Here is a 13,312-nt window from a genome sequence, read left to right as displayed (position 1 = left end):
GAATTTGTGTGAAATTTTGGCGATTTTTTGGCGATTTTTGGCGATTTTTTGGCGATTTTTGGCGATTTTTTGGTGATTTTTTTGGCGATTTTTGGTGATTTTTTGTGATTTTTTGTGAGATTTTTGGAGAGATTTTTCAGAATTTGGAGATTTGGGACCTTGGGGACATTGAGGGGATTTGGTGGAGTTTGGGTTTTTTGGGATTTTTTGGGGTTTTTGGGGTTTTTGGGATCTCTCGGCTCCGGCAGCGCCTCCCTGCGCAGCGACCCCAAACGCGGCTTCTACGTCCGGTGGGGATTGGGCGATTTTGGGCTTTTGGGGCTTTTTTGGGATTTTTTGGGCTTTTTTGTGAATTTGTGTGAATTTTTGGCGATTTTTTGGCGATTTTTGGCGATTTTTTGGCGATTTTTGGCGATTTTTTGGTGATTTTTTTGGCGATTTTTGGTGATTTTTTGTGATTTTTTGTGAGATTTTTGGAGAGATTTTTGAGAATTTGAAGATTTGGGATCTTGGGGACATTGAGGGGATTTGGTGGAGTTTGGGTTTTTTGGGATTTTTTGGGTTTTTTGGGATTTTTTGGGTTTTTTGGGATTTTTTGGGTTTTTGGGGTTTTTGGGATCTTTCGGCTCCGGCAGTGCCTCCCTGTGCAGCGACCCCAAACGCGGCTTCTACGTCCGGTGGGGATTGGGCGATTTTGGGCTTTTTGGGCTTTTTTGGGATTTTTGGGGCTTTTTTGTGAATTTGTGTGAAATTTTGGCGATTTTTTGGCTATTTTTGGCGATTTTTTGCGAGTTTTTGGTGATTTTTTGGCGATTTTTGGTGATTTTTTGGTGATTTTTTGTGGGATTTTTGGAGAGCTGTTTCAGAATTTGGAGATTTGGGACCTTGGGGACATTGAGGGGATTTGGGGCAGTTTGGTTTTTTTTTTTTTTTTGAGGTGTTCTGGGGTTTTTTTGGGGGTTTTTTTGTGAATTTTTGTTAATTTTTGAGGTTTTTTGTGGGTTTTTTGTGGATTTTGGCGATTTTTTGTGATTTTTTTTTTGGGGGGGGGATTCTTGGAGAGCTTTCTCAGAATTTGGTGATTTGGGACCCTGGGGACATTTGGGGACACTTGGGGACATCGAGGGGATCCGGGGGATTTGGGGATTTTGGAGTTTTTTTGGGTTTTTTGGGGGTTTTTTTGGGGTTTTTTCTGAATTTTTGTACTGGGACGGACTGGGGCACACGGAGGGTGGCCCCGGGGAGGTGACAGAGGTGACAGAGGTGACAGAGGTGACAGAGGTGACAGAGGTGACAGAGGTGACAACAAAGGTGACAAAGGTGACACAGGTGACAACAAAGGACATTGTGGAGGAACGAGGACACTGTGAGCATTGGGCTGTACTGGGCTGAACTGGTTTATACTGGGATGAACTGGGATGAACTGGGGCACACGGAGGGTGGCCCCGGGGAGGTGACAGAGGTGACAGAGGTGACAAAAAAGGTGACAGAGGTGACAATGCCACCCAGGGCCCTGTTTGACTACGACAAGGCCAAGGACGTGGAGGGGAGGAATGGGGACACTGGGATGGAATGGGATGAACTGGGCTGAACTGGTTTATACTGGGATGAACTGGGAGGGACTGGGGCACACGGAGGGTGGCCCCGGGGAGGTGACAGAGGTGACAAAAAAGGTGACAGAGGTGACAGAGGTGACAACAAAGGTGACAAAGGTGACAAAGCCAAGGACGTTGTGGAGGAACGAGGACACTGCGAGCATTGGGCTGTACTGGGCTGTACTGGTTTATACTGGGATGAACTGGGAGGGACTGGGGCACACGGAGGGTGGCCCCGGGGAGGTGACAGAGGTGACAGAGGTGACAACAAAGGTGACAGAGGTGACAGAGGTGACAAAAAAGGTGACAGAGGTGACAATGCCACCCAGGGCCCTATTTGACTATGACAAGGCCAAGGACGTGGAGGGGAGGAATGGGGACACTGGGATGAACTGGGCTGTACTGGTTTATACTGGTTTATACTGGGATGGACTGGGGCACACGGAGGGTGGCCCTGGGGAGGTGACAGAGGTGACAGAGGTGACAATGCCACCCAGGGCCCTGTTTGACTACGACAAGGCCAAGGACGTGGAGGGGAGGAATGGGGACACTGGGATGGAATGGGATGAACTGGGCTGAACTGGTTTATACTGGTTTATACTGGGATGAACTGGGGCACACGGAGGGTGGCCCCGGGGAGGTGACAGAGGTGACAGAGGTGACAATGCCACCCAGGGCCCTGTTTGACTACGACAAGGCCAAGGACGTGGAGGGGAGGAATGGGGACACTGGGATGGAATGGGATGAACTGGGCTGAACTGGTTTATACTGGTTTATACTGGGATGAACTGGGGCACACGGAGGGTGGCCCCGGGGAGGTGACAGAGGTGACAGAGGTGACAGAGGTGACAACAAAGGTGACAGAGGTGACAATGCCACCCAGGGCCCTGTTTGACCACGACAAGGCCAAGGACGTGGAGGGGAGGAATGGGGACACTGGGATGAACTGGGCTGTACTGGTTTATACTGGTTTATACTGGGATGGACTGGGGCACACGGAGGGTGGCCCCGGGGAGGTGACAGAGGTGACAGAGGTGACAATGCCACCCAGGGCCCTGTTTGACTACGACAAGGCCAAGGACGTGGAGGGGAGGAATGGGGACACTGGGATGAACTGGGCTGTACTGGTTTATACTGGTTTATACTGGGATGAACTGGGGCACAGGGAGGGTGGCCCCGGGGAGGTGACAGAGGTGACAGAGGTGACAGAGGTGACAGAGGTGACAACAAAGGTGACAAAGGTGACAATGCCACCCAAGGCCCTGTTTGACTACGACAAGCCAAGGACGTGGAGGGGAGGAATGGGGACACTGGGATGAACTGGGCTGTACTGGTTTATACTGGTTTATACTGGGATGAACTGGGAGGGACTGGGGCACACGGAGGGTGGCCCCGGGGAGGTGACAGAGGTGACAGAGGTGACAGAGGTGACAGAGGTGACAATGCCACCCAGGGCCCTGTTTGACTACGACAAGGCCAAGGACGTGGAGGGGAGGAATGGGGACACTGGGATGGAATGGGCTGTACTGGGCTGAACTGGTTTATACTGGTTTATACTGGGATGAACTGGGGCACAGGGAGGGTGGCCCCGGGGAGGTGACAGAGGTGACAACAAAGGTGACAATGCCACCCAGGGCCCTGTTTGACTACGACAAGGCCAAGGACGTGGGGTTCCTGAGCCAGGCGCTGAGCTTCCGCTTCGGGGACGTTCTGCACGTGCTGGACGCCTCGGACGAGGAGTGGTGGCAGGCGCGGCTCGTGCTGCCCCCCCAGCAGCCCCCCGACATCGGCTTCGTGCCCAGCAAGCGCCGGTGAGACCCTGCCTCGCGCTGCTTTGGACTGGTTTGGACTGGGAGGCACTGGTTTGGACTGGGAGCGAGTCTGGGGGCGCTGGGAGCCAGATCAGGGAGTTCCAATGGGCTTCAGTGGGTTCCGATGGCACTGGGAGGCACTGGGAGGGACTGGGAGGGACTGGGAGGCACTGGGAGGAACTGGGAGGGAGTTTAGGAGCACTGGGAGTCACTGGTTTATACTGGTTTGGACTGGTTTGGACTGGGAGGCACTGGTTTGGACTGGGAGCGAGTCTGGGGGCACAGGGAGCCAGGATCAGGGGGTTCCAATGGGGTTGAATGGGTTCCAATGGCACTGGTTTGGACTGGTTTGGACTGGGAGGAACTGGGAGGGACTGGGAGGCACTGGGAGGGAGTTTAGGAGCACTGGGAGTCTCTGGTTTGTACTGGTTTGGACTGGTTTGGACTGGGAGGCACTGGTTTGGACTGGGAGCGAGTCTGGGGGCGCAGGGAGCCAGGATCAGGGAGTTCCAATGGGGTTGAATGGGTTCCAATGGCACTGGGAGGGACTGGGAGGGACTGGGAGGAACTGGGAGGAACTGGGAGGGACTGGGAGGGAGTTTAGGAGCACTGGGAGTCTCTGGTTTATACTGGTCTGGACTGGTTTGGACTGGTTTGTACTGGTTTGGACTGGGAGCGAGTCTGGGGGCGCAGGGAGCCAGGATCAGGGAGTTCCAATGGGCTTCAATGGGTTCCAATGGCACTGGTTTGGACTGGTTTGGACTGGGAGGGACTGGGAGGGACTGGGAGGGAGTTTAGGAGCACTGGGAGTCTCTGGTTTGTGCTGGTTTGGACTGGTTTGGACTGGGAGGCACTGGTTTGGACTGGGAGGCACTGATTTGTACTGGTTTGGACTGGTTTGTACTGGGACTGGATTTGGAGCGGTTCCAATGAGGTTTAATGGCACTGGTTTGCACTGGTTTGCACTGGTTTGCACTGGTTTGTACTGGTTTGTACTGGTTTGCACTGGTTTGTACTGGTTTGTACTGGTTTGCACTGGTTTGGACTGGTTTGCACTGGTTTGCACTGGTTTGTACTGGTTTGCACTGGTTTGTACTGGTTTGTATTGGTTTGTATTGGTTTGTACTGGTTTGTACTGGTTTGCACTGGTTTGTACTGGTTTGTACTGGTTTGTACTGGTTTGCACTGGTTTGCACTGGTTTGTACTGGGACTGGATTTGGAGCGGTTCCAATGAGGTTTAATGGCACTGGTTTGTACTGGTTTGTACTGGTTTGTACAGGTTTGTACTGGTTTGTACTGGTTTGTACTGGTTTGCACTGGTTTGTACTGGTTTGTACTGGTTTGTACTGGTTTGTACTGGTTTGCACTGGTTTGTACTGGTTTGTACTGGTTTGTACTGGTTTGTGCTGGTTTGCACTGGTTTGTGCTGGTTTGTACTGGGAGGGCACTGGAGCCTTACTGGTGTAACTGGGATTAACTGGGAGCCACTGGGAAGGAACTGGAGCCTTACTGGTGGCTACTGGGGGGGACTGCTCCTTACTGGTCCTTACGGGTGTTTACTGGTCCTTACTGGTGTTTACTGGTGTTTATTGGCGTTTACTGGTGTTTACTGGTTTTTACTGGTGCTTACTGGTCCTTACTGGTTTTTACTGGTGTTTACTGGTGTTTACTGGTCCTTACTGGTCCTTACTGGTCCATACTGGTCCTTACTGGCGTTTACTGGTCCTTACTGGTTTTTACTGGTGCTTACTGGTGTTTACTGGTGTTTACTGGTCCTTACTGGTGTTTACTGGTCCTTACTGGTGTTTACTGGTGTTTACTGGTGCTTACTGGTCCTTACTGGTTTTTACTGGTCCTTACTGGTCCTTACTGGTTGCAGGGTGGAGCGCCGGGAGTGGACGCGGCTCAAGGCCAAAGATCGGGGCCCGGGGGCTCAAGGTGGGACCCAAAAATTCCCAAAATTCCCCCAAAAATTCCCCAAAAATCCCCATAAAAATCCCAAAAAATCCCATAAAAATCCCACAAAATCACCAAAAATTCCCGAAAATCCCCCAAAAATCCCCATAAAAATCCCCCTGAAATCCCCAAAAATTCCCAAAATTCCCCCAAAAAATCCCCCAAAAAACCCCATAAAAATCCCCATAAAAATCCCCAAAATCCTCCAAAAATCCCCATAAAAATCCCAAAAAATCCCCAAAATCCCCCAAAAAACCCCACAAAAATCCCCAAAAAATCCCCAAAGGTCCCAAAAATCCCAAAAAAATCCCCAAAAAAACCCCATAAAAATCCCCAAAAATTCCCAAAAATCCCCATAAAAATCCCCAAAATCCCCCTGAAATCCCCTAAAATTCCCAAAATTCCCCCAAAAAGTCCCCCAAAATCCCACAAAAATCCCCAAAAATCCCCAAAAATCCCCAAAAAAACCCCATAAAAATCCCAAAAAACCCCATAAAATTCCCCAAAAATCCCCATAAAAATCCCGAAAAATCCCCAAAAATCCCCATAAAAATCCCCAAAAATCCCCATAAAAATCCCCAAAAATCCCATAAAAATCCCCAAAAAATCCCCCAAAAAACCCCATAAAAATCCCCAAAATCCCCAAAAATTCCCGAAAATCCCCCCAAAATCCCCATAAAAATCCCCAAAAATTCCCAAAAATCCCCATAAAAATCCTGAAAAATCCCCAAAAATGCCCCAAAATCCTCCAAAAATCCCCCAAAAAAACCCATAAAAACCCCCAAAAATCCCCATAAAAATCCCGAAAAATCCCCAAAAATCCCATAAAAATCCCCAAAAATCCCATAAAAATCCCCAAAAATCCCCATAAAAATCCCGAAAAATCCCCAAAAAATCCCCAAAAATCCCATAAAAATCCTCAAAAATCCCCGTAAAAATCCCAAAAAATCCCATAAAAATCCCCAAAATCCTCCCAAAAACCCCATAAAAATCCCCAAAAAATCCCCAAAAATCCCATAAAAATCCCCAAAAATCCCATAAAAAAACCCATAAAATTCCCCAAAAATCCCATAAAAATCCCGAAAAATCCCCAAAAAATCCCCAAAAATCCCATAAAAATCCTCAAAAATCCCCATAAAAATCCTGAAAAATCCCCAAAAATCCCATAAAAATCCCCAAAAATCCCCAAAAATTCCCAAAAATGCCCCAAAATGGGAATTCCCCGCATGGGCGCGCTGTGCCGCAGGCCGCGAGGACGCCGTGCTGAGCTACGAGACGGTGACGCAGCTGGAAGGTGAAATTTGGGCCGAAACAACGCCAATTCGGGGCATGGCGCTCGGGGGATTGGGGAAATTTTGGGGATTTGGGGAAATTTTGGGGATTTTGGGAAATTTGGGGAATTTTGGAATTTGGGGGATTTTTGGGGGTTTTTGGGGATTTTGGAATTTTGGGAAATTTGGGGATTTTTTTGGGGATTTTTGGGGGTTTTGGGGATTTTGGAATTTTGGGAAATTTGGGGAGTTCTGGGGATTTTGGGAATTTTGGAATTTTGGGAAATTTGGGGATTTGGGGGATTTTTTGGGGATTTTTGGGGATTTTGGGGGTTCTGGGGATTTTGGGAATTTTGGGAGTTTTGGGGATTTGGGGAAATTTTGGAATTTTGGCAGTTTTGGGGATTTTGGGAAATTTGGGGAGTTTTGGGGATTTTGGGGAATTTTGGGATTTGGGAAATTTTGGAATTTTGGGGATTTTTTTGGGGGAGTTTTGGGGAATTTTGGGAGTTTTGGGGATTTGGGGAATTTTGGGAGTTTTGGGGATTTGGGGGATTTTGTGATTTCGGGGATTTGGGGATTTCGGGGTTTTGTGATTTTGGGAATTTCGGGGATTTGGGAATTTGGGAATTGGGGAATTTGGTGGATTTGGGAATTTGGGGATTTGGGGAATTTGGGAATTTGGGAATTTGGGGATTTGGGGAATTTGGTGGATTTGGGGAATTTGGGGATTTGGGAATTTGGGGAATTTGGGGATTTGGGAATTTGGGGATTTGGGAATTTCGGGAATTTGGGAATTTGGGGATTTGGGAATTTGGGGATTTGGGGAATTTGGGGATTTGGGAATTTGGGGATTTGGGAATTTCGGGAATTTGGGAATCTGGGGATTGGGAATTTGGGGATTTGGGGCTCTTTCCCCTCCGCAGTTCACTACGCGCGGCCGATCATCATCCTGGGCCCCACCAAGGATCGCGTCAACGACGACCTCCTGTCCGAGTTCCCCGAGAAATTCGGGTCCTGCGTCCCCCGTGAGTCACCTGGGCACACCTGGGCGCACCTGGGCACACCTGGGCACACCTGGGGGCACCTGGGATACACCTGGGGGCATCAGGAACACACCTGGGCACACCTGGGCACACCTGGGATACACCTGGGGGCACCTGGGATACACCTGGGATACACCTGGGGGCACCTGGGGGCACCTGGGATACACCTGGGGGCATCAGGAACACACCTGGGCACACCTGGGCACACCTGGGGGCACCTGGGATACACCTGGGATACACCTGGGCACACCTGGGGGCATCAGGAACACACCTGGGCACGCCTGGGGGCACCTGAGAGACACCTGGGGGCACCTGGGATACACCTGGGGGCATCAGGAACACACCTGGGCACACCTGGGCACACCTGAGAGACACCTGGGCACACCTGGGGGCACCTGAGAGACACCTGGGGGTACCTGAGAGACACCTGGGCACACCTGAGAGACACCTGGGGGCACCTGAGACACACCTGGGATACACCTGGGATACACCTGGGCACACCTGTGGGCACCAGGAACACACCTGGTCACACCTGAGATACACCTGGGGGCACCTGGGCACACCTGGGTGCACCTGGAAAAAACCTGGGCACACCTGGGATACACCTGGGGGCACATGAGATAGATCTGGGCACGCCTGGGCCCCATGTATCCCACATGCCAGGGGGGTTACCTGTCCCAGGTGTGCCTCACCTGTGTCACCTGTGTCACCTGCAGACACGACGCGGCCCAAGCGCGAGTACGAGGTCGACGGCCGCGATTATCACTTCGTGGCCTCGCGGGAGCGGATGGAGAAGGACATCCAGGGCCACAAGTTCATCGAGGCGGGCCAGTACAACAGCCACCTGTACGGGACCAGCGTGCAGTCCGTCAGGGAGGTGGCTGAACAGGTAAACTCACCTGGGCGCACCTGGGATACACCTGGGATACACCTGGGCACACCTGAGATACACCTGGGCACACCTGGGCACACCTGGGTACTGCTGAGACACAGCTGGGCACACCTGAGATACACCTGGGCACACCTGGGCACACCTGGGACACACCTGGGCACACCTGGGCACACCTGGGACACACCTGGGCACACCTGGGACACACCTGGGCACACCTGAGATACACCTGGGCACACCTGGGGCGGGCCAGTACAACAGCCACCTGTACGGGACCAGCGTGCAGTCCGTCAGGGAGGTGGCTGAACAGGTAAACTCACCTGGGCGCACCTGGGATACACCTGGGATACACCTGGGATACACCTGGGCACTGCTGAGACACACCTGGGCACACCTGGGCACACCTGGGTACACCTGGGCACACCTGGGCACTGCTGAGACACACCTGGGATACACCTGAGATACACCTGGGCACTGCTGAGACACACCTGGGCACACCTGGGCACACCTGGGTACACCTGGGCACACCTGGGACACACCTGAGATACACCTGGGCACACCTGGGTACACCTGGGCACGCCTGGGCACTGCTGACACACACCTGGGCACGCCTGGGCACTGCTGAGACACACCTGGGCACACCTGGGCACTGCTGACACACACCTGGGCACACCTGGGCACTGCTGAGACACACCTGGGCACGCCCGTGCCTCACCTGAGCTCCCCTGTGTCACCTGCAGGGCAAGCACTGCATCCTGGACGTGTCGGCCAACGCCGTGCGGCGGCTCCAGGCGGCGCAGCTGCACCCCATCGCCATCTTCATCCGGCCCAAGTCCCTGCAGAACGTGCTGTGAGTCACCTGGGCACACCTGGGCACAGCTGGGGTCACACCTGGGCACACCTGGATACACCTGGACACACCTGGATACACCTGGGCACACCTGGGGTCACACCTGGGCACACCTGGGCACACCTGGGACACACCTGGGCACACCTGGATACACCTGGGGGCACACCTGGATACACCTGGGCACACCTGGATACACCTGGGCACACCTGGACACACCTGGGGGCACACCTGGATACACCTGGCCGGCCGTTCTGGGTGGAATTTGAGGGATTTTCTGTGGTTTGGGCACAGAGGGGAAACTGAGGCAGGAGGAGGTGTGGCCATCTTTGACAAGATCCTAATTTGCATAATGGGTGGGACTTTAAACCCAGTGGCTGGCGAGTTGTGATTGACAGGTGTGGGGTGGGTGTGGTTTTTATGAATGGGCGTGGCCTCTTATGAATGAAGTTATGATGCGGGCGGGGCTGGTGGGGGGATGTGGGCGTGTCCTGGCAATTCCAGGTGTGCCCAGGTGTGCTGGGCGTGTCAGTGGGCGTGTCCAGAGATTTATGGGGAAACCCCTGGATTTTTGGGCGTGTCCCAGGTGAACGGGGCGTGCCCAGTGGGCACCTTCCGGGAATGGTGGGCGTGCCCGGGTGCAGTGGGCGTGGCCGTGGCGGTTGTGGGTGTGGCCGGGTGAGGTGGCATGCCCCGACCTGGCCCCGCCCCCCGCAGGGAGATCTCCAAGCGCTGTGAGCGAGGAGCAGGCGCGGAAAGCGTTCGACAGAGCCACCAAACTGGAGCAGGAGTTCACCGAGTGCTTCTCAGGTGAGACACACACCTGGGCACACCTGGGATACACCTGGGCACAGCTGGGGGCACCTGGGATACACCTGGGGGCACCTGAGATACACCTGGGGGCACCTGAGATACACCTGGGCACAGCTGGGATACACCTGGGCACAGCTGGGGGCACCTGAGATACACCTGAGATACACCTGGCACAGCTGGGATACACCTGGGCACAGCTGGGCACAGCTGGGATACCCTGAGATACACCTGGGCACAGCTGGGATACACCTGGGCACAGCTGGGGGCACCTGGGATACACCTGGGGCACCTGGGATACACCTGGGATGTACCTGGGCACAGCTGGGATACACCTGGGCACAGCTGGGATACACCTGGGGGCACCTGGGATACACCTGAGATACACCTGGGGCACAGCTGGGGGCACCTGGGATACACCTGGGCACAGCTGGGATACACCTGGGGGCACCTGAGATACACCTGAGATACACCTGGGCACACCTGGGGGGCACCTGGGATACCCTGAGATACACCTGGGCACAGCTGGGATACACCTGGGGGCACCTGGGATACACCTGAGATACACCTGGGCACAGCTGGGTACACCTGAGATACACCTGGGCACAGCTGGGATACACCTGGGGGCACCTGAGATACACCTGGGCACAGCTGGGATACACCTGGGGGCACCTGAGATACACCTGGGCACAGCTGGGTACACTTGGGCACACCTGGGGCACCTGGAATACACCTGGGATGTACCTGGGCACAGCTAGGATACACCTGGGCACACCTGGGGGCACCTGAGATACACCTGGGCACAGCTGGGATACCCTGAGATACACCTGGGCACACCTGGAATACACCTGGGCACACCTGGGATGCACCTGGGATGCACCCGGGGGCACCTGGGCACACCTGGGCACACCTGGGCACACCTGGGCGGCACCCGGGGGCACGTGGGCACAGCTGGGAGCACCCAAAAATCCACCTGGGACACACAGAATCGACCTGGGAACCCTCAAAGAGCCCCAGAATTCACCAAACCCCCCCAAAATCCCCCAAATCCCCCCCAAATCCCATTTTTATTCATCTCCACCTGCCCAAAACCCCCGAAATCCCCCCAAAATCCCATTTTTATTCATCTCCACCTGCCCCAAACCCCCCAAAATCCCATTTTTATTCATCTCCACTCCCCCAAACCCCCCAAAATCCCCCTCAAATCCCCTTTTAATTTCTCTCCACCCTCCCCAAACCCCCCAAAATCCCCTTTTTGTTTATCTCCACCCACCCCAAAATCCCCCCCCAAAATCCCCTTTTTATTCATCTCTGCCTGCCCCAAACCCCCCAAACCCCCCGAAATCCCCCCAAAATCCCATTTTTATTCATGTCCACCCCTCCCCAAACCCCCCGAAATCCCATTTTTATTTATCTCCACCCCCCCCCAAACCCCCTAAAAATCTCGCCCAAATTCCATTTTTATTCATCTCCACCCTCCCCAAACCCCCCAAACCCCCTGAAATCCCCCCCAAAATCCCATTTTTATTCATCTCCACCCTCCCCAAACCCCCCGAAATCCCATTTTATTCATCTCCACCCACCCCCCAAATCCCCCCAAAATCCCATTTTTATTCATCTCCACCCCCCCAAACCCCCCGAAATCCCATTTTTATTCATCTCCACCCTCCCCAAACCCCCCGAAAATCCCCCAATTTCCCAAATCCCCATTTTTATCATCTCCACCCGCCCCCAAACCCCCCAAAATCCCCGAATTCCCCCCCCAAATCCCCTTTTTGTTTATCTCCACCCTCCCCAAACCCCCCCAAACCCCCCCCCAAATCCCATTTATATTCATCTCCACCCTCCCCAAACCCCCTGAAATCCCCCCAAAATCCCATTTTTATTCATCTCCACCCCCCCCAAACCCCCCAAAATCCCCCCCAAATCCCATTTTTATTCATCTCCACCCTCCCCAAACCCCCCAAAATCCCATTTTTATTCATCTCCACCCTCCCCAAACCCCCCAAAATCCCCCCAAATCCCATTTTTATTCATCTCCACCCTCCCCAAACCCCCCAAAATCCCCCCAAATCCCATTTTTATTCATCTCCGCCCTCCCCAAACCCCCCAAAATCCCATTTTTATTCATCTCCCACCCTCCCCAAACCCCCTGAAATCCCCCCAAAATCCCATTTTTATTCATCTCCACCCTCCCCAAACCCCCCAAAATCCCCCCAAATCCCATTTTTATTCATCTCCACCCCCCCAAACCCCCCAAAATCCCCATTTTTATTCATCTCCACCCCCCCCCAAACCCCCCAAAATCCCATTTTTATTCATCTCCACCCTCCCCAAACCCCCCAAAATCCCATTTTTATTCATCTCCACCCCCCCCCAAACCCCCCAAAATCCCATTTTTATTCATCTCCACCCTCCCCAAACCCCCCCAAAATCCCATTTTTTATTCATCTCCACCCTCCCCAAACCCCCCGAACCCCCCGAAAACCCCCAAAATCCCCCCAAATCCCATTTTTATTCATCTCCACCCTCCCCAAACCCCCCAAAATCCCATTTTCATTCATCTCCACCCTCCCCAAACCCCCCGAAATCCCATTTTTATTCATCTCCACCCACCCCAAGCCCCCCAAACCCCCCGAACCCCCCCTAACTGCCCTCTCCTTGCCCCAGCCATGGTGGAAGGCGACAGCTTCGAGGAGATTTACCACAAAGTCAAGCGCGTCATCGAGGACCTCTCAGGACCTTTCATCTGGGTCCCCGCCCGCGAGCGGCTCTAGGGCCGGGGGGGGGACCCCCAAAATCCCCCCAGACCCCCCCAAAATCCACAGGAAACCCCCCCGAGACCCGCGGGATTCCCCTCCCGACGCCGCCAGGACCGGCTGGGAATGCCCAGAACGGTGGGGGAGGGGTTGCTTTTTTTTGGGTTTGTTTTTTTTTTAATTTTTGTTCTCGTTTCCTTTTTTTTCCTTCGTTCGGTCGGTATTTTTGGGGTTTTTTTGGGGCCCTCTCTCCGGTGGTTTTTGGGGGGGGAAACGCCCCCGAATTTGGACTCTTTCCTCTTTTTTTTTTGTTTTTTGGTTTTTGTA

The 13,312-nt window shown here is 53.4% G+C and overlaps 1 protein-coding gene and 1 long non-coding RNA gene across 2 annotated transcripts in view; one reads left to right on the top strand and one right to left on the bottom strand.

Annotated features, from left to right (window-relative positions):
• Positions 1–13,065, top strand: part of DLG4 (discs large MAGUK scaffold protein 4) — a 28,905-nt gene extending 15,840 nt beyond the window's left edge. Inside the window, 9 exon segments of the mRNA XM_068178103.1 lie at positions 3,230–3,406; positions 5,287–5,345; positions 6,610–6,657; positions 7,561–7,662; positions 8,397–8,569; positions 9,310–9,419; positions 10,134–10,149; positions 10,151–10,226; positions 12,897–13,065. Coding sequence (XP_068034204.1) covers positions 3,230–3,406; positions 5,287–5,345; positions 6,610–6,657; positions 7,561–7,662; positions 8,397–8,569; positions 9,310–9,419; positions 10,134–10,149; positions 10,151–10,226; positions 12,897–13,003 — 868 coding nt within the window. The 3' untranslated portion in view covers positions 13,004–13,065.
• On the bottom strand, positions 7,954–8,815 carry LOC137466344 (uncharacterized). Its single transcript, XR_010995126.1, has 3 exons — positions 8,788–8,815; positions 8,612–8,652; positions 7,954–8,253 (listed from the first exon to the last, which is right to left on the bottom strand). It is a non-coding gene; the product is annotated as an uncharacterized lncRNA (long non-coding RNA).
• Positions 13,066–13,312: the final 247 nt, after the last annotated feature.

This window comes from Anomalospiza imberbis, unplaced genomic scaffold (assembly GCF_031753505.1).
Source record: "Anomalospiza imberbis isolate Cuckoo-Finch-1a 21T00152 unplaced genomic scaffold, ASM3175350v1 scaffold_177, whole genome shotgun sequence".
Classification (NCBI taxonomy): domain Eukaryota; kingdom Metazoa; phylum Chordata; class Aves; order Passeriformes; family Viduidae; genus Anomalospiza; species Anomalospiza imberbis.
Note: the sequence above shows the minus strand (reverse complement) of the source record. Positions and strands in the feature narration are given on the sequence as shown.